This window comes from Molothrus aeneus, chromosome 1 (assembly GCF_037042795.1).
Source record: "Molothrus aeneus isolate 106 chromosome 1, BPBGC_Maene_1.0, whole genome shotgun sequence".
In the NCBI taxonomy this organism is placed as follows: domain Eukaryota; kingdom Metazoa; phylum Chordata; class Aves; order Passeriformes; family Icteridae; genus Molothrus; species Molothrus aeneus.
The window spans coordinates 93,659,013-93,683,901 of record NC_089646.1 but is presented as its reverse complement, the minus strand read 5'-3'; the positions used below and the strand labels follow the sequence as shown (position 1 = coordinate 93,683,901).

At 36.0% G+C, this 24,889-nt stretch overlaps 2 protein-coding genes across 4 annotated transcripts in view; one reads left to right on the top strand and one right to left on the bottom strand.

The window, feature by feature from the left end:
• ZNF236 (zinc finger protein 236) overlaps window positions 1–7,257 on the top strand; it is a 78,656-nt gene extending 71,399 nt beyond the window's left edge. The window contains exons 31-33 of the mRNA XM_066561046.1: window positions 1,757–1,886; window positions 4,765–4,941; window positions 5,376–7,257. Coding sequence (XP_066417143.1) covers window positions 1,757–1,886; window positions 4,765–4,941; window positions 5,376–5,503 — 435 coding nt within the window. The 3' untranslated portion in view covers window positions 5,504–7,257. The remainder of the gene's footprint in view (window positions 1–1,756; window positions 1,887–4,764; window positions 4,942–5,375) is intronic.
• Window positions 7,258–8,839: 1,582 nt separating this feature from the next.
• Window positions 8,840–24,889, bottom strand: part of MBP (myelin basic protein) — an 85,353-nt gene continuing 69,303 nt past the window's right edge. The window contains exons 4-10 of one of the 3 annotated variants that reach the window (XM_066561015.1): window positions 24,191–24,214; window positions 17,832–17,858; window positions 15,373–15,480; window positions 14,863–14,898; window positions 14,256–14,288; window positions 13,167–13,289; window positions 8,840–10,636 (exon numbers count right to left, since the gene is read on the bottom strand). In XM_066561015.1, the coding sequence (XP_066417112.1) occupies window positions 10,580–10,636; window positions 13,167–13,289; window positions 14,256–14,288; window positions 14,863–14,898; window positions 15,373–15,480; window positions 17,832–17,858; window positions 24,191–24,214 (408 nt within the window). In that variant the 3' untranslated portion in view covers window positions 8,840–10,579. The remainder of the gene's footprint in view (window positions 10,637–13,166; window positions 13,290–14,255; window positions 14,289–14,862; window positions 14,899–15,372; window positions 15,481–17,831; window positions 17,859–24,190; window positions 24,215–24,889) is intronic. The other 2 variants (XM_066561024.1, XM_066561033.1) reach the window with 2 other exon arrangements.

Sequence of the window (24,889 nt, the reverse complement as noted above, 5' to 3'; positions counted from 1 at the left end):
TGAGAGGTGGTTACAATTAATGTTTCAGGAGTGATGGGGTATAGGAGTGGCGTACTAATGCAATGAGCCATTTCAAAGAAGGTTTCCTGGTCTTATTTTTTTAATTAGATAATGCTTGTTTGCTACCCCAAGATAATTACTCTCTGAAGAATATAAGAATTGCACAAGTAATGTTGTAAAATATCACAAAATCAGTGAAATACTATCTATGAAGATAAAGAGATGATTGCACTTCATGAATGTTGCATTTCCATGAACTATTTTCAAAAGAATATTTATTTTACAGGAAAAGTATGAGAGGTGCACAGATCAGTGGAACAGAATTGCATCACAAACTGTTTCTTCAGAGAAAGTTGGCAGAAAGTTTTACAGGGCTATCTGGATATGTTGTTTGCATTGAAGTAGAAGATGGGGTGGGAGTCATTGGGATTTGGAGGTTTGGTTTTTTGTTTGGGTTTTATGGTGAAAGAAAGAAGCAGCTGGTTTCAGATAATTTTTTTGAAGTAGGTTATAGTATGCTTCCACCATTTCAATGCTTGAGGGGGTTATGAACAAGATAAAACCTAAAGATTTTGTTTATTTCCACCTAAGCAGGGGTTTTAAGATACCTAATTTTTCTCAGAAGACCTTATATTATTTCCCTATAATACTCTATTATGATAAGTACTGTGATAATAATATTCATCCATGTAACTGTCTCGCTGATTTTCCAGTGTAAACAAACTCTGCAGACACAGTTTGCTTCAGTTCGTGGAGTGAGGAATAGGACTTCATAGACATCAAGAAGGCTTATTGTTTAGGTATAGTAAAGACTAATTAATAGTTTAGTCTGTAATCAAATAGACTAGAAAAGAATATCCACGCACATTTTAGAAAGTGGACAAGTATTTGCAGTACTGTTTCACAGACAGTTCTTGATTAGATTTTTTTAGTTATATATATTTTTATTTATTTTCTTTTGTAATTCGAATTTTAACTTGGTATTAATAAAAAAATGAAAAATGAAAAAATTAATAGATAACATAAATACTCTTCTAAGTTTGAAAAACATCTGGGCCTAGCATCAGTGTAATAAAAACACTGAAATTAGAACTGTTATTGATGCTTCTTCATGAAGATAAAACATCCTGCTATCTTACCATTAAGAACCTTAGTGATTTAAGTTTCTGGTGTTTTTTTTCAATTAAGAGTCCATTGTGAAGTGGTTCTGTTTGCATCTTGCCATCGTGCAGCTGTGTGTGTCTATGTTGTGATAGTTGCCTCTTTGAGGCATGTGCAGTTTGACAGTGTTACCAATTCAGGTGCTGAGGAATGCCCACGTATCAGACAAGGAGGGAGATGGATGCTGTAGAGGAGAGGGGGGGAAAAATCCTATGTTAGTTTACAATGCACAGTTGTCAAAATACTTCTTTGTAGATGCACAGAGCATTTAAAGAACTCTGGTTTGGTTTTCTGTATTTTATTTTGCTTCAGATAATTAGTAAAGGGACTAATGGATGCCAAAAAAAGAAAGACGTACAGTTACTTACGGAGTTTTTCAGAAGTGTGAAGACGGATGGTTAGAGAGAGTTGATACGCAAAAATAATCTCTAATTTAAAAGAAAAAAAACAATGCACGCTTCCATTTTCTTCCAGCTTGTCTGCTGATGACTAAGATCCTCTGCTTTTGTCTTCCAGGTGTGAATATATTTTTATGTTAAGTACTGAAATCTTTTTAAAGGGTCTGAAATTTATTTTTTTCCCTATGCTGGCTTAGGAACACATGCAAACCCATCAGGGTGGACCTTCACTGAGTTCCCAGAAGCCTAGAGTGTTTAAGTGTGATACTTGTGAAAAAGCTTTCGCTAAGCCAAGTCAGCTGGAGAGACACAGTCGCATCCACACAGGTGACACCATAAATTGTTTTTATCTTGAGAGGTTTTCTTAGCAATGTTTGGATGTTATGTTTGGAGCCCTTGCTTATGCTTTCAGCTAACTGCATTTAAATATCAACTTAAGCTTAAAAAACCAAGTAAATTTCTTTCTTCAAATGTATGGAAATTAAAAGGAGGAACAGCAAACTTGAAAACTCATGTGCTTCACTAAGCTGATCTGTATTTTGGGACTGGCAGTACTGCAGTGATAATGTGAGTGCATGAACTTGTGTCTAAAGGTTTGTCAGCCTTTGAAAGAGATTAATAAAATCGTATTTTAAAGTATTGTCTGAAGTGATTTAAAAACACTGGTTATGATCATCCTCAATCATATAGAAGAATGTGCAAATGAGGAGTGTGCTCAGTGATGTTAAACAAGAGATAGGTTTGACTGCTAATGTTGACTGCTGTATGCAGTGCTTCATTGTCACTGAGCTACATGCACATGTCATCTGTTTCTAATGCCAGTGCTTTTAATTTGTTGTGTTCTTTTCCACGTATTCCACTTGTATTATTTCCTTCAACAGTTAATCCATAAAAAGTCTATTCTGACTTCTCTTAGGGAGTACTCACTTTCACTTACTCACTTTTTGTGATGTAAGTGAAATGCTTTTCAGGTTGCAGCTTCTGCCCTACTGTAAGTTGAAGGCTGTACATAGGATGATAGCCCAGCTGCCCTCCCTGTCACCTTCTGTGCCTGACAAACATTCTTCTTCAGAGCATGAGTTCTAAGTATAGCAGTCAGTTCTCTGAAACAAGTTCTTTCTTTTCCCTACCACTGCTACCAATAAATAGCTGTCATGGCTGCTAAATTTAAACAAGACAGGGGAAAGTTACCTGTGTTGCTGAAGCTGTAGAGGACCAATGAATTTGGCTGGTTGTGCTGTAGAATAAGAAGATTCCCTCAAAAGGGTAAAACTCTCTCTTAGAATGAGTCAACCAGAGTTTTCTCTTTCCCCAGCATCAAGCTGCTTTGTGGTTACTGCATTAGAAAGAACATTCTGGTTCTACTGTGGCTAGGAAAAGAGAAGCAGGAGTTAAAATCCAAAGAAATTAAAATACCCTCAGTAATTTGCTTTTTGCAAAACTGACTTAAATAACACAGACTCTTGAAAAAGTTATTGTCTCCTAGTTTAAGGGTTCCACAGAATATACAGGAAGCAGGAAAGATGACCAGTTGTCATTTTCCATGCTTAGTTTAATTTCACGCTGCTGCCCCTCTGTAATAGGGAGCAGTTCAGGGAGACTGAGAACAGAGCAGAGTCCCTTTATTGATCTGTTTCTCATAAATCTTCCCCATCATAGGATGAATTCTTTCTGTTTTGGAATGAGTTGTAATTCACTCAGGAAATCCTTAAATCCTTAGATATTTTTGGGTTTCTTGTACTAGGAGGCTCATGTGCTAGACTGTAACAGACCTTGCTAAATTCATGTTTATTTTTGTGTTTCAACGATGTCAGGCAACAGTAGGTCAATCTATAGGATTGTAATTCTTTCAAAAGGTAATGTTCTTTTGGATATCACTTGAGACCAATAGAGTGAAAATCCTGTTTACGTGCTGTACAGAAGTGTTTAGATGGATGCATTTACATAAACTATGCTAGGAAAGCTTAATCTAAACCTAAACTGACTTATTTCCATAAGGGTACTGTCCTTGTTTGTGAGAAAGTGTTTGTGATTTCTATCTTGACTAAACATTTATAACCATTTCTAATGGGTAATATCTACTGAATCAATGACCAGAAGGAAAACGCATTATTTCTCTGAATAGCTCTAGATATTTTGCTATTTAGGATTTATCAGTGAAGAGTGGTTTGCTGAAATGTTGAAATCAGAGGGAAGCACTTGCTTCCAGTTCTACCAAAAACTGTGTAGTAATCCATTACACCAAAAAGGCTGCTCACCTTCACTGAATTTAAAAAATGGAATCAAAAGAATTTCAGTAACCCTGGATTTCTCTTCAAACTAAAGAAAAAGTTGTTAACAAAAATAGAAGGAAAATATCTGTGCTTTGAAGGACCTTCTGAAGTTGGATTTGGCATGCAGGTGGGAACACTAACATAATGAAGGGAGAGACATATTTGTCCTGTAAGAAAGAATTTGGAAAAATGTTTTTACTCCTTCTTGTGCTTTATTGTGCGAACTAATAGCAAGGAGTATCTTAGAAAGTGCTTTTAGTAGTCCTTAATGACATACAGTGTGTTTACATCAGAGGTTATGGTGTTGAATGTTAGTGTTGAAGTAAAAGTCTGGTCTTGCAAAGTAGGTATTTTTAAATTTTAAAATGTTTTTAAGTTAATATGTTCTTGTGTTTATAGCTAGAAATCAGTAGTATTCTAGCAGAATTGGAACAATAAGCCTCTTTTGGTGAGATATGGGAATCACTAGTTGGCATAGGAAGCCACAAGTTCCATGCAGAATTACCAGGACACTTTTTTTGTTAACATATTGGACTTTTCAGTTTCTTAAAGGCATCAGCTTTGTTAATTCTAGTACATTGCTTTATCTGCATTACTCTTCATGATGCAAAAAAGGTGATGGTTTCTTTGAGTATAGAAAAGTCAAATTGGTAAATAGATTTTTTTTTTGTACCTCTGTTAAATAACTTACCTAGGTTATAAACTGGATAGGAAGAATAAATCAGTGATTTAGTACTTATGTAACTATTCTGACATTTAATTTGAGATTTTTGCTGACAATGGGGAGCTATAGCCCTGTTTGGAGAAAGTCTCAAGGAAAATGATGATGTCTATTTCATTTCTAGATAATTTTGTTAATTTTTACAGAATTTCAAACTGTATTTTAATCTTAAAACGAAAAAATACAAAGTGTGTTTTTCTTTCTTATAAAGGGGAACGGCCATTTCAGTGTACACTGTGTGAAAAGGCATTTAACCAGAAGAGTGCTCTTAAAGTCCACATGAAAAGGCACACAGGAGAGAGACCTTATAAATGTGACTACTGTGCAATGGGATTTACACAGAAAAGCAATATGAAGCTGCATATGAAACGGGCTCATGGTTACACTGGTACGTAGCATGGTGGTAGTACTGCTGAGGGCAGGACTCCATGTACTTTGTTAGGAGAGCACAGAGCACTTCCCTTAAGCTATTGAGGAATCAAGCACCGATAGCTGAAGACCACAGTTGATGAGGTAATAGTTGCTCATGCAACCCAAAAATTAGGTTGAAACAGCAATTCGTTGCTTTTTGTGGTTCCTCGTTTTTGATGTGGAGCTCTGTGTACAGAAATCAGAGTTGAAAAATTATTCCAGGAAAGCAGTATATTGTATTAGATTTTTTAAAAAAAATTTCCAAGACCATCTAATGAATTTACAGTATCTGAAGTAATTGTATAATACTGTTCCTATCATGGTTCCTTTATTCCCAAGTGCATTATTTGCCTTTTTCTTACACCATATGTAAAATCATACTCAATTGCCTTTTCTCTTGTACCTTGGTAGGTCCTGTACAAGAGCCTGCAAGTCACCAAGAACAAGAAGGGGAAGACATCAGTCGTGCTCTGAATTTAGAGGAAGTGGTACAAGAATCTTCAAATGAATGGCAAAGTATAGGCAATGTTTTTCGATAACACCTTGAAATTTGACAAGAAAAAGTATTTCTGGGACTCGAACTTTACAGTAAAAGCTTCAAGCATTGAAGATACTAACAATAGAATAATATATTAGAGGGTTTTTTTAATTATTTACAAAAGATACCTAAAAGATGAATTCTTTTTTTTAAGCTTGTAGAAGAATATTGGGAAAACTTCATTTAATCTGTGCTAAGTTGTCTGTGAATCAATGAACTCAGGTAATAATGTATACAGTTTCGTCTTTGAATTCACAGCCAGTATATCTATTTAAAAATAAACTGGAACTTTATATCAGAATAGAATGATTCCCATTTTTAATGGAGATGAAGAATGACTTCACAGGAAAATCATGAAACTGTCAGTTAACTTTTTTAAAATGTGTTTTAAGAAATAATTGAGATTGGAAACAAAGTGTTGCAGTTGATGATGCATGCAGTATAAAACAGTGGAGTTTTGCCTTTTTTTTTTTTACAAGGCACAGGAAAAGGCTGTATTTCTTTTGAAAGCTTTCTTTTTTAGTGCATTTGAGAATTTGTTGAAAAAAAATAAAATACTGCAAGCTCATGGCTTTTCTTGAGATAAACTCTTGAGAGGGAGCATGTTCATTTTCATTCCAACCACAGAGGCCGATAGATGTTAGTTTTTACAGTAAAAGTCTTGAGGTTTTTGACTTGGCAATAATTACTTCATAAGAATCCAAATGAAAAAGGGTTCCAGTAAAAACCTCTGTTGCTGTTTGCTGTACTGGGTCAGCAGGTACATATCTCGGTATCTGTGGAAAACAGCCATATAGTAAATCTGTGAGGTAAACAAATACCATTTTGTGGTAGCAGTGAGAAAATTAGGTGCACAATAAGTCACCTATACTATACAATGTTCCCCAGTGCTGTAAACAGTTATCATTTTGAATCTGTAAATTCCTTATTATTTTCTTTGTGGATTTTGGAAATATGTTACATTTATTTGTTGTTTAAGTCATTGTTTTAGCAAAACTACCTAGCTGACTGAGTATTGCTTTCAAAGGTGCCACTTGTTAAGTATGTACTTTTCATAGCAGAGAAACACTGGAGTAAAAGCATAGTTGTCTTTTAGACATTCCAAAGACAGAAGCTGTTTTCTTATTTTTGCCTTGTTCCTTTGAATTTTATTTATATGTTACATATATATAGATATATATATGTGTGCTTATATATGTGTATATATATATATATATATTTAAAGTCTACGAGCCTCTGTGTGGCCGATCAGTATATTTTGTAAATATTAATCCCAGTTGCAAGGAGTTCATCTGTTTGGTTGCCACAAGTACTTCTAGATCAGTGGTGGATATGTTGTACTATAATACAGACCTGGAATTGAATTTTCCTTCTAAAAGATAATTGTTCTCAGATCCAAAAAGCTCTTTTCTGTAAATATTGTCTATACTGTGTCTGTGATACAAACTAGTTATTTCAGATTGCTGAAGCAAGAAATCACTGTTGGTTTTGATAGGGCATCTCTTAATTCTTTTGTTAACTGTTCAGCATATGTATATAAGTAATATAGTTGGTGACATGAAAATAACACTTTTGTTATGTGGAATATTTAATTGAAAAACATGCTAAATAATATTACTTTTTTCCAAATTTTGTTTCGCGTATTTTTTAAGCATGTGATTCTGGATTCTAGGAGATTGGAAAAACTGTTTACAGAAGCACATGTTTGAATATTAGATGTGAAGAATAAAGTCCTTCCATCAGTGCCTTCCCTTCCAGGCAGCCTGTGAATGTTTCAGCTGTTAAAGAAAGACATTATATTTTACAGTTGTTGGGCCTCATGGCATAGCACGCTGTTTATCTGTAATAATAGAGCAAAATGTGCTGTGTTGCATGTTCCATGTATGAAATTTTTTCCCTGTCATTTCAGGGAATACTGTATAAATGCACAGAGGGCTTGGAACTAGGTGATCTTTAAGGTCCCTTGCAACCCAGACCATTTAACGAGTTTGTGATACTTGGTACACGGAACCTAAAAGCTGATCTCATGGGTAAAAAGATGGCATTTTTAAAGGGTCACTTCTCAAAGTGTTATTATGCCTTGGTTAGAGGCAGTGAGTCTGTTCAGCCAGCCTTGGAAGTGTTAACAGTATGAGTTATGGAGTCAGCTGACATTTTTCCTGAATTCAGTTTGCTGCTCTTCCAGCACTTGGAAATCCTGTCAGCTACAGTAATAGACTTTTAAAAAATTTCTTTTTAACTCTGTATATGATTTGCTTCCCTGCATCCTCTTCACCTGTGAACTTCAAGTGTCTTAACAGAGGTTTTTATAGCCTTGGTAGGATTGAGTTGGAGGTTTTCAGAGCAGTGTATGTGTTGATGTTCAGAGCAAATACACTGTAACCAGTATGTTGATATTTTCAAAAGCTGTGTTAAAGTAGATGCATTATGTAAGGAAGCAGAAGAACTCTTGTTCTGAGGAGTGCTTGATGTGTCACATTGCACAATGGGTAAGTGGACAGCCCTTGTTCTTTCTGGTTTAATGCAGTAGTAGGTTTGTGCTAGCCTTGGGGTTTTTGGCTCGTGTCTGCTCACAATTTATTTTGGTTTATGTCTATTCCTTCGGAACATTAAATTACACACTCGTGGTATTGGCTGTGCATTCTTGTTTCAGGAAAAATCTTTTGCTTACAAATCAAATGGCCCTTTAAACTGCTGGTTTTCATCAAAACTACTAGTGTTTAACAAATAAATTTCAGGCTAAGTTTTAATCTCTTTTCATATTGGTAAAGCAATGCTTTCAAGTACTGTACCTATTCCTCTAGAAGAAGTAAATCCAAAAAGCCACTTCAACCCTCTGGCAAAGATGACTGAGGGGAAAGAAGAGTGATGAAGGCAAGGAAGAGGTTTTGGTTAAATTCTGTTACTCTACTGTGTAGTGTATTGAAAGATGTATTTCTCTGGGCCTTTTACCTTAAATAATCTTTCACATTTTTGAGGGCTGTTTGTGCCACAATTGTTCATGAAGGGGACTGTTTTTTATTTCCTGTTCATAGACATTTTATGCCTTGCAATATCCCTCTGGCCTGTTGCTGTCACTCCTTAAGACACTGGCATTCCATAATTCTTGTGTCCTGTTGTCAACCTTCTGGGCCATGCAATGTCACTAGAAGCCTGTGTGCAGGGTCCCAAGGTGTCATTGTGTTATTTTCTAGTATCTGAACATTATTCATAAACTCTGGGGGATGGTGGGGGGCAATAAATCAAACAGACCTAAATATATAAATATATATATAAGTATGTATAAGTATATATATATACATCCTTTTCCTTTGTAAAAAAACAAAACTGGCCCAAGTTTCATTTCAAGTTGATTACTTTATTTCAATAGTGACTATTTTTAAAAGCTGTGTTCCTCTAAGAACAATACGTGTTCAAATTAAATCAACTATTACGTTGCAGAGTATACATCTGAATGAAGCTACAATAGAAAAATACACATAGCAACCAACAAAGGTAATAGATGTAATAGTGTGTGTATGCATAATAATTTTGGCAGTTTTGTTTTCTTTAGTCTCTATGTATTTTCTATCATCTCATCTTCCATTGCTTCATATTAATGGACACTGATTTAAAGCTACAATAGATCTAGATGTGAAATGTAAATAACATATATTTATAGGTAACTTTTACTGGGTACTTACTAGGAATGCTGTTTCAACCTAGAAAGCACTAACTGTAATCTACAGTGCATAGGCTAAAACTAAAAAAATAAAATAATTAATCAGACACTTAGATGACAAGTTGAAGAAATTGTAAGTTTAAGTAATAAAACAGTGCAATTCAGAAGAGCCTTTTATTTCCCTAGGTGTGGTTGGAAATACCATCTCCACACATTCATTTTAGTAATTTGTGAACAATTCATATCTAAATCTAACTGAACTATAATCTATTTCTAGGAGGCAACTACAATACAACAGTTAAATGTTCACAGTAGTTTACTACGAGTTTGCTTTGGTGCACTGCCCTTAAAAGGCATCCAAGTGTTACTCAGGCAAAAGATGAGCCTATCAAATACAACACTGCTGCAATACCAAGAGGAAGATTTGAAATTCTAATGTGAGATGTGCAGGACTATCTGAGATACCAGTACTGAAGGGCTTTCTTTCAGAAATTAGACTTTTTTTGTTTATATGCTTATTTACTTATTGTACTGCAAAGTTAATGCTATTGCAGCAGAATTTATGTGAAGCACCAGTGACGTCCAGTGGTCACGTGTGCAGTCTTAGATGTTTCTCTGGGAATATCCCTTGTTTTGTAACATTAGTCTAACTCAAATTTGAAATCCTCTTTCTCTCCCTCATCTACTCTTTATTCTCATGGTTTGGATGCAATGAGCAAATCATTGTATGGAAAGAATTTCCTTATTGCTATTGCTCCACGTCATATTGATTCTTCAACATCTGCCCCCTCCCACACTTCACATACCTTGAACTCCCAATGTTTGATAAACCTTTCCATGACTGCCTAATCCTGTTATGAAAATAAATTATTCTGTGAGTGAGAGAAGGAAGATTAAAACAAAACAAAAGAAAAAAAAAAAACTAAAAAGAAAATTTGGATAAACAGTCCTTACAACTTCTGCACATGTTGGATTTTTTTTTTAACAGCAGTGTCTGAAAAATTCATTAACAGCAGTGCTCAGTATCCAAGACATTATAGCTCTTTATTTGTAATTCTGATGTTCACTAAAACGAAACCAGAAGTGTTGAGCTTAAATTAGGTGCTTGGGAGAAATAAAGGAGTCCAGCATACAGTTAGGGCATCTTGAAGAAGAAGAAGGGGTAAAGTCAGAGATCTTGTTACTTCACATAAAATAAGGAAAACATCTAGCAAAGCTACTTTTTGTGTTCCTCTCATTCAACTGTTGCTCAGGGATTGCCAATAGAAATTTGTATCATCTACTGCATGGCATTACTACTAATTGGCATTAAGTAATGGATTGCATCTATCTAGGTAATTGTGGCAGCTGTTACTAATTTTAAGGCAGTTATATTATGAAGCAGAGTACACGATCCTTGGATGGCATCTTGGAGCTTCAGCGCCTAGCAATGGGGGAACCAGACCGCGATCCAGGTCGGGACCCAGAGCCTCCCTGTGGAGGGAAGAACAGAGTTGCATCAATTAGAAATTAATATGTATTTAGGGCTGTGCATTGAAGAACATCAATCTGTTGTAAGTATGACAAAATTTAAAATACTATCTAATGAAAATAGCTTCCAATTGCCACTAGTATATCACTAAATATTACTGGGATTTTTCACTTCAAAAATAGGATTTATTTTTCATTGATTTTCACCTAGGATTAACTTACTGTCATTAAATCTTCCACAGAAGACTAGACAGTCTCTCATTAACAACTTTTAAGTGCATGTTCTTATTCAGGCCTTCCTAATGAAAACAATTTATTTCCTTGGACAGCATGGAAAATAGCATTTTATTTAATTTCATTTTATGAACCCTGTACTATGTGTATACTTTAAAACAAGTAACAAAACAAAATCTCCAAAACTTGCATACAAGATGTAATAGTTTCACATCCGAAAGAACTGAAATTTAATCATTTCATTTTGCAGTAAATTCTCAGTGTTACATCAACAGGAGGTTTATATGGAAAGCTCAGATGCAGATACAGGAGAAAGCTAAGAAAAGATAAAAGGGCTGAAACCTGCCCTATTCTTAGAAATAATAAGAAAGTGTCAAGCTGTGAGGAAAAAAACTGTGACAATTCATAAATCTGCACATGAGAAAAGAAGCATTTTTATAGCAAAGATGATTCAAGCTGAAATTCCAACACTTAATTTTTTGGAATTTGAGATTAAGCTAACTTGGTATCTTGTTCCTTAGCTTTAGCAACTCTTCTACAGGCAAATCTTGAAAAATGCACTTAAAATCACAAATGGGAGATAGCGTGGTAATTTTTACTGTAATCAGATGATGACTAAACTGTTTACTTGAAAAAAAAATGTGTGTACTTTGGGACTTAATTTTCTTCATTTATGTTCTTATCTTTCAGCACTGCCTCCTTAGTTTTACAGAACTGTTACAGGAAAATTCAGTTTAATTCATTAGGTAATTGGGTTTTTTTCTTTCAAAGATACCTTAAAGACTGGATAACTTTTTTATATTACAAGACTATTGAACTATATAAAGAAACAGTAATTAATGCCTCCTGCTGTAAACAATTGGTCTAAATCAAATAAGCATGAATAAAACTCTTATCAAAGTTGCAGAAATTATAATGGCTGGATAAACGTTATCTAAAAAGTAAAACTGGTGTATGTATCTCTGATATATATATATAAAAAAAAATATATATATATAAAAGCTAACATAGCTGTGATGAATATGCAAAAAAGAGAATGTTAAATTTCATGAGAGATCATTAATGCGTATTTTCAGATGTTGAAATTATGAAGTTTTACAAATAATGAGAGTGTATAGCCATGGAATAGTTGATGTACCTGAACCCCACAAAACTACCAAGCGCACAACATGAAAATAAGACTTAAAATGCTTTTGTTTGATTTTTACTTGGGGCTTTGAAGAGATCATTCCTTTTCTTAAATTGCAACATAACAATTCCTACTACTTCCTTGAAGTTTTTGTGCTGTCACTTGGTGTTGCATATATTTGGAAAACAACTGTACAATGGGAGATAGAAAACCTAAACTGTTCTAGAGACAAAAATGTGGGTTTTGCTGCAAATGAAGGCATTGTTATATCTCCTCTTGAGGAGAGGAATAATAAGAGTCTGAAATGATCAACTCTGCTAAGGATCTCAGACCTTCTGACTTGAAGCTAAGATGACTGCTGAGGGCATCTTCATGTGCTAATACTGTACTGGGTGATTTGTTATGAGTGAATTCCCTGCCATCATTGCCTTAGAGGGAAAATACAGTCTCTGTTAAAGTATCTGCCAGTGGATATAGTCTGCTTTTCATGTGTCTGTTTCCTGACATAGAATAGAAAAAATCCTCACAACTGACCTTTTTTTCCTGTTCTGTTTTCATTTATTACCTGTGTTGTTGTGGCTGTGCTGTGCTTTGAAATGGGGAATTGAACCAGACTAAAGCTAATCTGACCAAATGTTTATTTCTAATATGACAGTTTGTAATTTGTCCCGCTCTGTGGTTTCATAACTTTCGATACTGACATATTGTAAGAGTTTTCCCACCTGGGGTGGGAACAAGCAGGGACTGCTGGAATTGTTACTGCATCCAAATATGTGTCCAACACTGCCCTGTACTTCCCTTCTGCAGTTTATCAGTTCTCTTCCATTTTCACTATCCCAGATAATTCAGCAGCAACAAGCTGTGTCATCTCATTTGTCTTCTGTATTTCAGATCATTTTTGCATTCAGTGACAACACTGGTCTGGTGCTGGGACATTGTGGACTTACCTTCTTTCCTGATGACCACTAACTGTGTATTTTTACCTTTGTTTCCTATCATGTAAGTAGTCACTAAGCCACAAAATAGCCTTCTGGTTTATCCATGCAAGTCTAATTCCATCAGAAGCTTTAAGGAAATATACTTGTTTCAAACATGGCAGGTTCTGGAGAGGTTTGGCTTCTCTTTTTCCCAGTTCAATTTTTTTGTACTTAAAGTTCAATTGTACTTTACCAGTTTAAAGATTCTGGAAAGAGTGCCCTGGCCCTCATGATAGGATCCCTTGTGTCCCTTATGAGCAGATTTATGCTCATAGAATTTTCCGCTTCCATATCCTGGCTTGTGTGTTTCACCACCCTGCAAAGAAAGATTTTCATTTATATTGCAAATTGTCACATTCCAATTATCATATGCATGTTGTAGTCTTTATATATGATCGCTGAAATGTAATACTCAAATGAGGAGTTTGGAGGTTGTTGCAATAAAACAATCTTTATGTAATAAACAAGGATGAAGGAAAATGTTAGGAAATTATTTGAATAGATTCAAATCTGGGAAGCATCAATCTGTAAAAAATGAATTTATATTCAAAAATTAAATACTCAGAAGGTTAACCTGTGTGAAAAAACTTAAAATGTTTTAATTTCATGAGTTCTAAGATGTCAAACACATCAGCTAATATGTGGTGTTCTGATAGTGAAAGAAATGCTTAATGGCTTGAAGGCTTTGATATTTTGTCTTAAAATGCCAGTAATTTACATGCCATCTCATATAAAATCAAACCTGTGATAGAAAAGTAGAATTTAATTAGTTGTGAGAGAACTGTGGGAAGAGCTTGTCTAGGAATTGCTTCAGCAGATCACTTCTGACAGGAAAGGTGGAACAAAATACTGAGGTTAGTGGCAGCATTAGTTTTGCAGACTGTGTAAAAGCAGTTGCAAAAGTGGAATAAGCACCTATCTTGTCCCAGCCTTCCCTCCCATTTTTGTCCATCCCAGGAGATGAAAAATGCACCCGATGGGTCTTCCAGGAACCTTTAAAGGAAGAGAGCTTTGCCATGCAGTGGATTTTGCTCCCTTTGTGCTGAAGCAAAAGAAATTATTGCTGCAGGGGCTGTCAAATTGCAGGATAAGAGCAAGCAACACAATTGTCATCTTAAAGTGCTGTGGAAGGAGGAAGGAAAGTAGAACAGGAAAAGCAAAATAGCAAACTTGAGACAAAACAAAATTATCACATTGCTGCAGCAGCTTGAGGCAATGGAGTAAGAGATGCTTTGGCCTGGTAAATAAAAGGGCTGTTACCGAAAGCACGTTTGTCACCTACCCAGCTAAATCTGGTGAGGGATAATCCTCTTCCCTGTACATGAAAGAAATAGAAACAATGACATGGTGATCACTATGGAACACAGCACCTGGGTCTGCCATACACAGAAGATGAAAAGGTAGCCGAGATTATGAAATAATGGCCAGATAATGAGGCAGGCAGGAGTTGAGAACAACAGTCTGTACAGTCATTTCATGAAGCAAAAAAAGGCAAAATTGTTAATTGTGATTACTAGAACTGATTTTACTAGCCATGGTTTGTCAGTATTACCTCTTCAAAAGCCAGCTGAGTTCTGTAAATGGAAGGACAGCACCTGGCTGGTGAGGCTTGTTTGAAAGCATTACCTATTGTTAGTTCATTACCTAAAGCAATCACACCATAATTTGAATATAAAAATCCCTGCAAGTGGCTTCAATTAGTCATGCACGAAGTCAGGAAGTCCATGAGGAAGAGAACCATGACTTCTGTGTCTTAGGCTCTTTCTTTAAATTGTTCCCAGGGATACCTGTAGACTTTTACTTAGTGCCATTGGGGACAGTGAATCAGGCTTGCAGTTGAATTAGTGGAAATTAGCCCATAAATGCCTTGAGTCCCTGAAACTGCTTACCTTTGCTTGCATTGGGGGTGGTGTACGGGGTGAGACCTAAAAACCAACACAAAACAGTTGTCAAACAAAGGCAAAAATAAATGCCAGAAATCATCAGGCCTCTTGCACATTGCCTATGAGCTAAAAATGGTAATTGCATTAAGAAGCTCTCTGCTGTCTTAGGCTTTCATGGAATATGCTGGATTGATGTCCATCTTGAAGCAGTAATAATTCCTTAATACTGCCAGTGTTAAAGACACAAGGACAAAACCTGTCTATGGTGAAGCTGAATAACTGACATGGTTAGCATTTGGCTATACTAATGGAGGTTCACATGCTTTTTTGGTAGCATTTTAGTATTGTTTGTCTTCTAGATAAAAAATATTTTTGTATTTGAATTGCATAATGAGCTCAAAGGGCACAGTACAATTTGAGGCTTGAAATAAAGGGTAATGACTGGGGAGTGTTTGTTTACTGATGTATTCTAAAGAAAGTATTTCGTTTTGGTGCATAAGAGGAGGGGAGACTTACAATGTTCTTGAAGAAGTGGACTACAGGGTTGTCATCAACTGGCCGGCCATGCTGAGATCTTGGGGGGATGGACCCGACGTGGTGGCTGACCCTGGCTGCATGTATGTCCTGAAAAGCAGAACAGGCACGTGGCCCAGTGAGCTGGGAAGGACAGCTTATCAGCCATGGCATGAAGAATCATTTTCAGGAGAGAACAGAGGAGGAATATGCCTTGGGAATCTACAGAGATTGCCCCTTACAGTTGTCAGTGCTGTGAAATGGCAAATGCACAGCACATATAGGCACATATGTTGTGCATGTATATGGATGCACATGTTCTTGATGTTACAGCCCAGTGTGGAAATAAGGCTTATTGCAAAGTTCAGGTAATGGAAACCTTGTAATTTTCCTTAAATAGGAAATTTTTCTTAAGTAGGATCATAGACTGTGATTTTAGAAAAGAAACCAAAATGGAAAAAGACCTTTAAATTATGTTGGATCATTCTGCATGGGAAAGCAGGAATAGAATCATGTACCATTTTTAGTTCCCAAAGACTTTGTAACACTCATGAGCTGCAAGAGCAATGTTATTTTCAGAATGAGGGAACCAAGTGAGGCTGAAATTTCTTTCAGTAGGGCTTTCTATTTTCAGAAGGGCTTCCTGAGCAGTAGTCCAAATGAAGTCAGATACTGATTTCTGTTGGGAAAAAACCTAACCAGTGCAGAGAAGTTTGGCTGATTTTTATCAGGGTTGTTTTTTTTTTTTTTCCATGCTGATGATATGTGGGTACTTCATTGTTTTAAAAGCAGGAAAATCTGAATTTTGGATCTGTGAGATCTCCATAGTGTCAGGTTGTCAGTCCTGCTTATAAATCTGCAGCAGTTTCTACTTGGTCACTAGTTCCAGTGTTGCCAAAATAGCCTCTGCTGCCGTGGTTAGGAAGAGAGAGTCAGTTACTTCAGTCATGGTTTTGTCTTCTTAATCTACATTCAAATCACCCTTTGAAAGCTGCTGACTGCCTTGTCTTTAGGATAAATATCATGGTGCTGCAGATCTGGTGGGCTATGAATGAATTGCCACAGAAATGGAGAGAAATTGGGATAATAAGGTTTTAGAATCTAAACAGGGTTGAGTTTCTTGATTTTGGCGTTCTGACCAGTTATTGGGTGCTAATAACTTGGCTTATTGTGGGTTATTGTGCTACAAGTACAAAGTTTCTTCTGCCTGCAGTGCCAAATGTCATCACAGGCTTCGATTGTCTCCTGTCTTAATGTGTATGAAGCAGTAGCAAATCTGAAGTAATTTTCAATGACTGTTCTGAGTGAGTTTTTTGGTGTTTAAAATAAAGTGCTTTCCATTCATATTGACATCAGCAAACTTCATCTGTCTTCAGAACTTTTGATATTATTATTTATTTGTGACAGGTAATTTACACATTTCTGCTCAATTCATTGTTGAAATTACTCTTTCACCTCTAGTTTTCTCTTTCAATTTTTGAACTCCTAGGGACAAAAAACAAAATCCAATTGTATTTTTCAGAGACTGCTTTTGTTTATGTAATATCTGTAGGTGTTAAAAGATAAAATCTGATGGATTTGAAATTAAAAGAGAAATCTGATTTATACTGCTATGATGGGCTACTGAGATGGTGTGATATAAGTGGACCTTTTTGAATGAACTCAACGTACCATGTGTTTCATTAATGCATTCAGATCATCACTATTTTCCTTTAAATATGTTTAAAATGCTTGGTTTTAAATAATATTCATGTTAAAAAACTTACAGGAATAGAGAAGAGCAACTGTGTTTTAGGAAGGGATATAATTTGCTTCTTATTTTTTTGTGTTACTTGTGTCTTTTGCCCAGGGGCTGCAGTGAATTCTTCCCTCACCTCTTGCAATGTTGTTAAGAATTTCAGTCTTGAGAGCATTGCCAATAAAAGGCATCCTTGGCTTCCATATCGATGTATTTTGAAATGTACTTGCCAAGTATGAGCGTGAATTCAGAGCCCTTGGATATTGGTGGTGAAGTTTAAAATGGAGGAGCCTCTGTTTGTGCACTTAAAGGAAGTTTAAACATACCATAATTCTTCAGTAACTGAACAGAAGAACACTCAGCTTTTCCTGTTCCCAGTTAAATTAAATGTTAGACCTCAGTCAAGGATCTCAACTAAGTCAACTCTGCTGCACCTTCAAAAAAGCCAAAAGGAACCCTAAAGATGAATGATCTTAGTAAGAAAGATTTACCAGTACTAGAAATTTAAACAGTAACTGGGAGATCTGATGACAAAAACATAGTTTTCAACTTCATTGTGAAATCAATAGTTTTAAGGATTAATAATCTAAATAAGAATTCTTTAAAATACACATAAAATACCCGCAGTTATCCTGTAAGGGGAGTGATTTTTTTTTTTAGAAACATTTTGTGGTTTTTTCTGGTGATGCACAGGAAAATAGCATTGTTTTACTGTGTCACCTACCTTGGTAGTATGGTGGTATGTTGGCCACTAAGACAAGAAAAAAAAGAGAGTAACTGTGAATGCAATGCAAAGAAAACATGCAGGTATTTTAAGTTTCAACATTAGCTATACATTGGAATTGCATTCCCTCTGTTAGCCATGTACTTTCACATCAGGCTAATTACATTTACTGGCACAACCTCTATTAGTACCTTGTAAAAGCAGTTAATTAAAAATTATTTAAAATTAATTTGTTAATAAATTAAAAATTATTAATTAAAAATTAATAAATTAAAAATTAATAAATAATTGTTAGTTAGTTAACATTAATTAACTAATAATACGGGCTCCATTTGGGGTTTTGTGCAAGGTTATTACATTTCCAGTTGACCTGAAGATACCAAAGTGTGTGTTTGTGTGTGGGTGTGTATGTATTTATGTGTGTATATATATATATGCATGCTTTTCAGTGTTGTGCACTAACTGGCTCTGGGTATAAAATGGATACAGTTAAGCAGTTACAGGCTTTTTTTTTCAGTCATGAAATCCATCCCTGACTTTGCTTGCTAGCAACAGGATATGTCAGATCTTGCAACTCAGATGCATTAGGGGGGACTTTTAAATGCATATTATAATCTCTCATCCTCCACAAGAGGATTGCTTACAGCTGAAGATTCCATATGCATGTAAATAGCTCTTAACTCCTCATCAGTCTGTGATATGCATTTGTGCCAATAACAGTATGAAGTTACTTTTGGAGCACTTGAATTTACAGCTTTTTATAGTTCCTTTTGGTATCACTATTGTGTGCTTTTATTGCCTACTTTAGAATGTGAGATCAAAATCTAAAGTACGTCCCATGTTGTTCCTCTGCTGGCAAAATCTACACATATAAAATATGGAAATAGCTGATTTAAAATGCAGTCAAACCAGTTAAAGATGGAAAACAAAGGGCTTTTTCATGGGTTCAATGGGTTTCATGGTTTCCAACAGATTTCATCACAAGATACCTAACAAGTTGCTGTGCATGAATTTAAAAGATATCATACAAAATCCACACATTTCAAATTCACATAGACATGAAAATTGCATTTAGATTGTCTTAGAAAACCAAACTGTTCCAAAAGCTGTAGGTTGTCCATAATGCTTACCACCCCCACTAAGACATTTGGAACTGTACTGGTAGGCTAAAATTATCCTTTAAGCATTATGTGATGAACACTGTGCTGTTCTGTGGGAAGAAAAAGCTGAAAGTTCAACAGGGAATTTGTGAGCCACTCAGCTGATTTTGTGTTAGTCCTTGAAACAGACTCTGAAACCCAAACCCCAATGAAATTCCTATCCAGGTTCAAATGTAGATAGTCAGTATGGTTTCTAAATATGTATGCCAAACAGGAATTGAGATGCATCCTTTCAATAAATAGATATACTTTTTCTTTCTTATTTTAATAATATGGAAATCTGTGATATAGTTTAATGAGAAATCTGGCAGGCACTTGAACACAGAAATTGCTTCATCTTGGGATTTGGAGGGGCTTTGTCCATGGGGCTTTGTGTTCCTGGGCATGGCTGACACTTCATCAGAACCTTCCAGTGCTGCTTCCCTGGCTCTCACCAGGCAGCAACAGAATACACAGCCCATGTGGGATGTATTTTTCCATGCTTATTCGAGGAGGAATGTAACTTCTGTGAGCATGCACTGCTAAATCAGAGCTGTGGTGTTGGTTCCAGCTTTGTTCACGTACAACCCAGGCAGCAGTTTGCTCTTGGTGGCAGTGTTTGTCCCAGGCTGTTCATGACTTGCTGATCTTTGACCAAAAGCAATGGGAACGCTGATGTCTTCCCCACTGGCTGATCTGGTGATGACATTATAGTTAATTACCAAATTCAGCAGGCTTTTTAAATCACTTTAGGAAGGATAAGCCATACATCCTTGTAATGGTACTGTTAATTTTTTACTAATGTGAAAGTTAAGACAGAAATTAAATTACTTGCTCAAAGATATAGAGGAGAATTGGCAGGAAGAGGGATGTAGAATGCAGGAGATTCTGCCTTTCAGGGTTGTGCTGAGATCAATCTTTGTCTAGAAATAGGTGATGAACAAAAAGATGAATTCTTAGCAGAATGACAGGAATAACAAACATGGCAGTGAGTAGAAATGACTGAAAAGTAAGAGACACAAGGAAGAAGGAGACAATGGAGAACACTCCCATCAAGAGAGGTGCCAATCAATAATCCAGAAGCACATTTCTCCATAACCCCGTTACCCTTTAGTGCCTTGATGATTAGTGTTCATAAATTAACAGGTAAAAGAATTACTGGGGAAAAAAGAAGAATGGGGGCAGTTTTTCAGGAGAGTTCTGGTTTATGATGGGACTCAAATGGGAGACCAGTGCCATCATGCCTTCTGGGTTTTTCCCCTATGTCTGGTTTATTCCATTGTTGTGAAACTTGATAAATGGTTTTGGAGACAAAACCCAGTGCTTTAATTTGACTTGGCTTTTTAGAAGCATTTTTTTCTGCCTAGCATGAATGATTTTATTCAAATATTCTTCATGACAGAAGTTTTTTATTTGCTTGGACATAGTCTCTGACGCATACTCATTATTGTTCTGTTATTGTTCAAGTTGGTATCAATGACATAGATTAAACTTTATTGAAATGATTCATGGTTTGGGTGGGGGTTTTCCTGACTGGATTTGTTTTGGATTTTGTTTGAGAATCACCACTCCAGAAAAAAAAAAAAAAAAAAGACTTTGGCTAGTAGGTATTCTCCAAGTAGCTTCTGCTACCATCATACTTCACAGCCTTTAGGACTTTACTGTACATGGGCAAGATATGGAAGGCATCCTGCACTGGTACTCACCATGATCAGTTTCTACGGATCACCTGCATATTTGGTGGAGATGCACCTGTTGGCTGGTGTTGCTACAGCAAAACACTGTAACGTTATGGGGGTATGTGTATGGCCATTGGTAAGAAAGCAGTCATTTATACAATTTTTAGATGTCCTGTTCCTTGGTATTTTCATATAGTCATGAAGGTAATACAATAAGCAAGATAGGAATTATTTAGAAAACAAAGCTATAAATACCAGGTGTACACAATCACTTTACAGCTGCTGGCCAGAAAAATGTTACTACAACCTTGATTTCTGGAAATCTCAGATTGCACACACTCAACCACCCACCCACAAGGTATTTGATCAGTTCTCATCTTCGAGGGATTGGCCCACTTTTATTTCTTTTCTGCCTTTGATAGGTAAGCAAGTGACAAGCTAAACTCTCATACAGGTTGTTAAAAGTACTATTGCCTGTCTCAGCATAGCTTGTAGACAGAGTGTAATAGCAAGGAGAGTTTACTCTTATGAAATATTTAGATATGGCATGGTTAATATTTCTTTGAAAGAAATACATGGTAAAATTTCTAATAATACTGTTAGTATAAAGTGGAGAAGATGGACCACTCCAAACCTGAGGCTCATACAGTTTCCAAGGTACATTAATTGTATGATGTATCAAAAGTGGAGAAGTAGATGCATCATGAGAATTAGTTTTTAATTGATTTGTAAAAAATGCAGTAAAATCACCTGAAAATGGCAGTGGGCGATTTCTTGTGCAGGTCAGAAACAAAACTGAGTAACTTGGGAGTGTAATGTGTCTTAAATGGAGACCATTTCAGGAACATGGTGAGGTATTTTGCATCAGTAAAAAAGGTGAAAGCCAGCAATTGTTACTAATGCTATGTGATGACAGAGGTACAAAACAAGGTCAGAGACAAAAAAGTAGTAACTTTTGCTCTGGTTTTCTATCTAGAAGCATTTACCATTGTGTAATCTGAAAAACAACTGAAGTACAGTAATTTATTTTGGCATTCTAAGATGGAAAGTGCTAAAGCTAATGCAGTTCTTCATTTGCAAGGAATGTGATAGAAAAAACTAATATAGCAGATTTGAATATAAAGCAATTTCTTACATATCAAACTGCTTCATCTGCAGAGAAGTAACCATTAAATTGTTCTTAGGCAGAGAAAATCCTTGTGCTAAATTTTTAATAGCTCTATTAGACCATCTGTATGTACATTTTGGCCATCGGTATGTACATCCCTGCCTGACCCTTGCACTTGTTTAAACAAACACCCCCTCTGATATATTTAAAATTAAATCCAGACCTTACTCTCATCTGGGCTGAGGGGCCACACAGGTGAACAAGAAAGGCATGGCTGAGAACAGCTGAGGCCAATTCCCACCAAAAGATCCCAAAGCGGCCATCACTGCTCCTTCACCAGCTCTGCCATCAGGCTCAGGCCCAGGCAAAGGGCACCACAAGCTTTGAACTTCACCAAGTTCTCAAAAGAATCCTTGGAGCTCTTCTGTATGCAACTTACACATACTACTGTTATTATTATATCATATTAGTGGATAGAAGACTCTAGAAATAGTCAAGCAAAGACTGAACTGAAAGATCCTGTTAGAAGTTTAATGAAAGGGGAAAACATTTTTGCTGTGGAGTGATTAGAAACAGATCCTTCAAATGCTTTAGTTGATTAATTTGTATTTTAGCCTGAATATGTTTCTAATATATATCTGAATGTAAGAGGCACAAGACCATATAAAAACCAGTGAAGCACACAGGCATTCTCCCAGTCATGATCTGCTCTTTAACTTGTAAAACAAATCAGCAAGCCTCAAATACTTCATCCCATTTCTAAACAAGCCTTGCCATACAGCTGATGTCAGGTGAGCACAAAGCATCACTAATACTGTACCAAAATTTAGTGTTTGCACTTTGAACTACCACTTAAAGAGCATTTAACCTATTCCCAATTCCCAAACTCCTCTAGTACCTTGTAATAATTACTTCAATTAGTAACTTCCTTGAAAATGCGAGTGCCAGTGCATTAAATAATGTGTTAATTATTAGGCATAAGTAACATGTTTATGGTCATACAGGTGTTAAATGAACGTGTCAAAGTCAATCCCATGATGGTGGCTCTTAGGTGTTTTACTTCTCACATGGTGTATGTACTCACCAGTTGGTATTGCCTTGTTTTGTGCAGGTGATTTTTTTTAAACCAGGCAGATATAAAGTAGTCTGAGATTCTACCCCTGCACAAGCTAAATGAGCTTCAGACTGGCAGTTCTGTTACACTAATTCATTTTTAGGCTGCTACAAATGAGAGGCCAGATTCAGTGAGAATATCAGATACAGGAGCTTTGGTTATTCAAAGCCCAGCTTTTCCTTCCAGAAGGAAACCTCTCTATTCCCCTCTGTCCAATGCACTGTTCTAACTGAATTTTGCAGAATGACGCGCAGCCTCTTAGTGAACTAAAAACCTGTCACATATAATAGTAGTTTGTTGCAACTTCTGTTAATGGATTAAAGCATTTAAAACAAATTAAATCATTAGTACACTGGTTTTTGTGATGTAAACAGTTTAATGAATACATAAAGCACATAAAAAGCAAAAGATTAAAACAAAATTATTGTTACAACCACTATAAACTCTGTAAAATTTTTTTACAAGCATACAGCTTGCACAGCAGGTTTTACAAAACAGTGTATCACAAGCAATACCACTCCCTGAAAACTAAGACTTGGAAATTAAAATCACAGTAAGTATTTACTTAAATCACATCATATACTAGTCAGACTAGCACTGATTTTACTGCTTTTCAAATTCTTCATGGTGCTGTAGTATACATTAAAGCTTCCACAGGAAATGTGAATAGAGTTCAAGTGCAAAAAAAAAAAAGAAAAAAGATTCTGATTAACTTATCCCTCCATGGCATTATTTAAAACTGTGGTTCCTAAACTTTTTGCCTTTGCATGGTTATCGCAACCAGTTTTGTAGATCCCTACTCTAGCAGCTGCTTAGCTCAGGAGTGGGTTTGGATCTGCTGATTCAGAAATGCTGATCCCAAACCCTGGTTCTGCTCAAGCTGAGAAGAACTTCAGCCCAGTGCTGCTCCTGCCTTGTATCTGTCTGTAGCATGGGGAAGCCCCATCTCTACATTCCACATTTCTTGCACCCAAACACACAGAAGTTGGGAAGGAAATGGAGGAGCAAGGCTTCATTCAGGCAACAGGAGCCAGTTACAAGACTGCATACCAAACTGAAGCAAAATGTAAAAGAGAAATTGATTCAATCTTTCACTAAGTCTTGCCTCACCTATTATTTACTGTCACTCATATATTTTGGTTTGTTTGATCTGTGTCACAAGTGTAGTTTAAAGTTTAGTAAGTTAATACAAAAAGTTAAACCAGGGCAGAAAATTTCTTGTTTCACAAACCAAACTTAGTAGAAAAAAAAATAAAATCATAAACAAAAGGATTACAAAACAAGTGCATCAAAGAAACAAAATAGCAGTCAGTACATACTGAAGTTGAATACAGGCTCAGAATCTAGGAGGCACAAAGAACATTTGATCGTTTTAACAAACTTGCTTAGACAAATATTCTATAAAGATTAGAAAGGAAATAATTTATTGTTATGCTGCTCTCTCTTGCATGCTATTTAAAATGTCTGCACCACAGTTTCTTTCTGTCACCATTTAAAATTCTTTTTTTAATATGATTAAATTTGAGCTGTGCACAACAACAGTTTTGTTTCAAATATTCTACCTTAAAAGTTTTTCTTAAAAGTACAAAATTCAAGCTGGTTTTAATTGAGTTTCAGCTGTCTAAAATCTCAATGGGATTGGGGGGAAAATGGCAAATACACTTGCTGCCCCTTAGAAGAAAAGTATTATTTCTGTACATTCCAGTATTACTATTTTTAACAACTCCCATGGAACTCTCATGCAATTTAACTTCAGAATTGCAGAGCAGGGGAGAACCTGCTCCACATGAGAAAAGGAGGCCATGAAACAGTCCCAGCATTGTTCCCACCCCACCTTTATGGACACAATAGTGAATATTATTCATTAATGTACTTCTTAGCTATGGATGCAAGAAGAAAATGCCTCCACAAAGAATTTATAATGTGTTTTGCTTGAATGTCAGCCCTAAATCTGTACAAAGAGTAAGTGTTGTCTTTGCATTCCAGTGCTTGCTGGTGTGGGTAGTTGAGATGCTCCC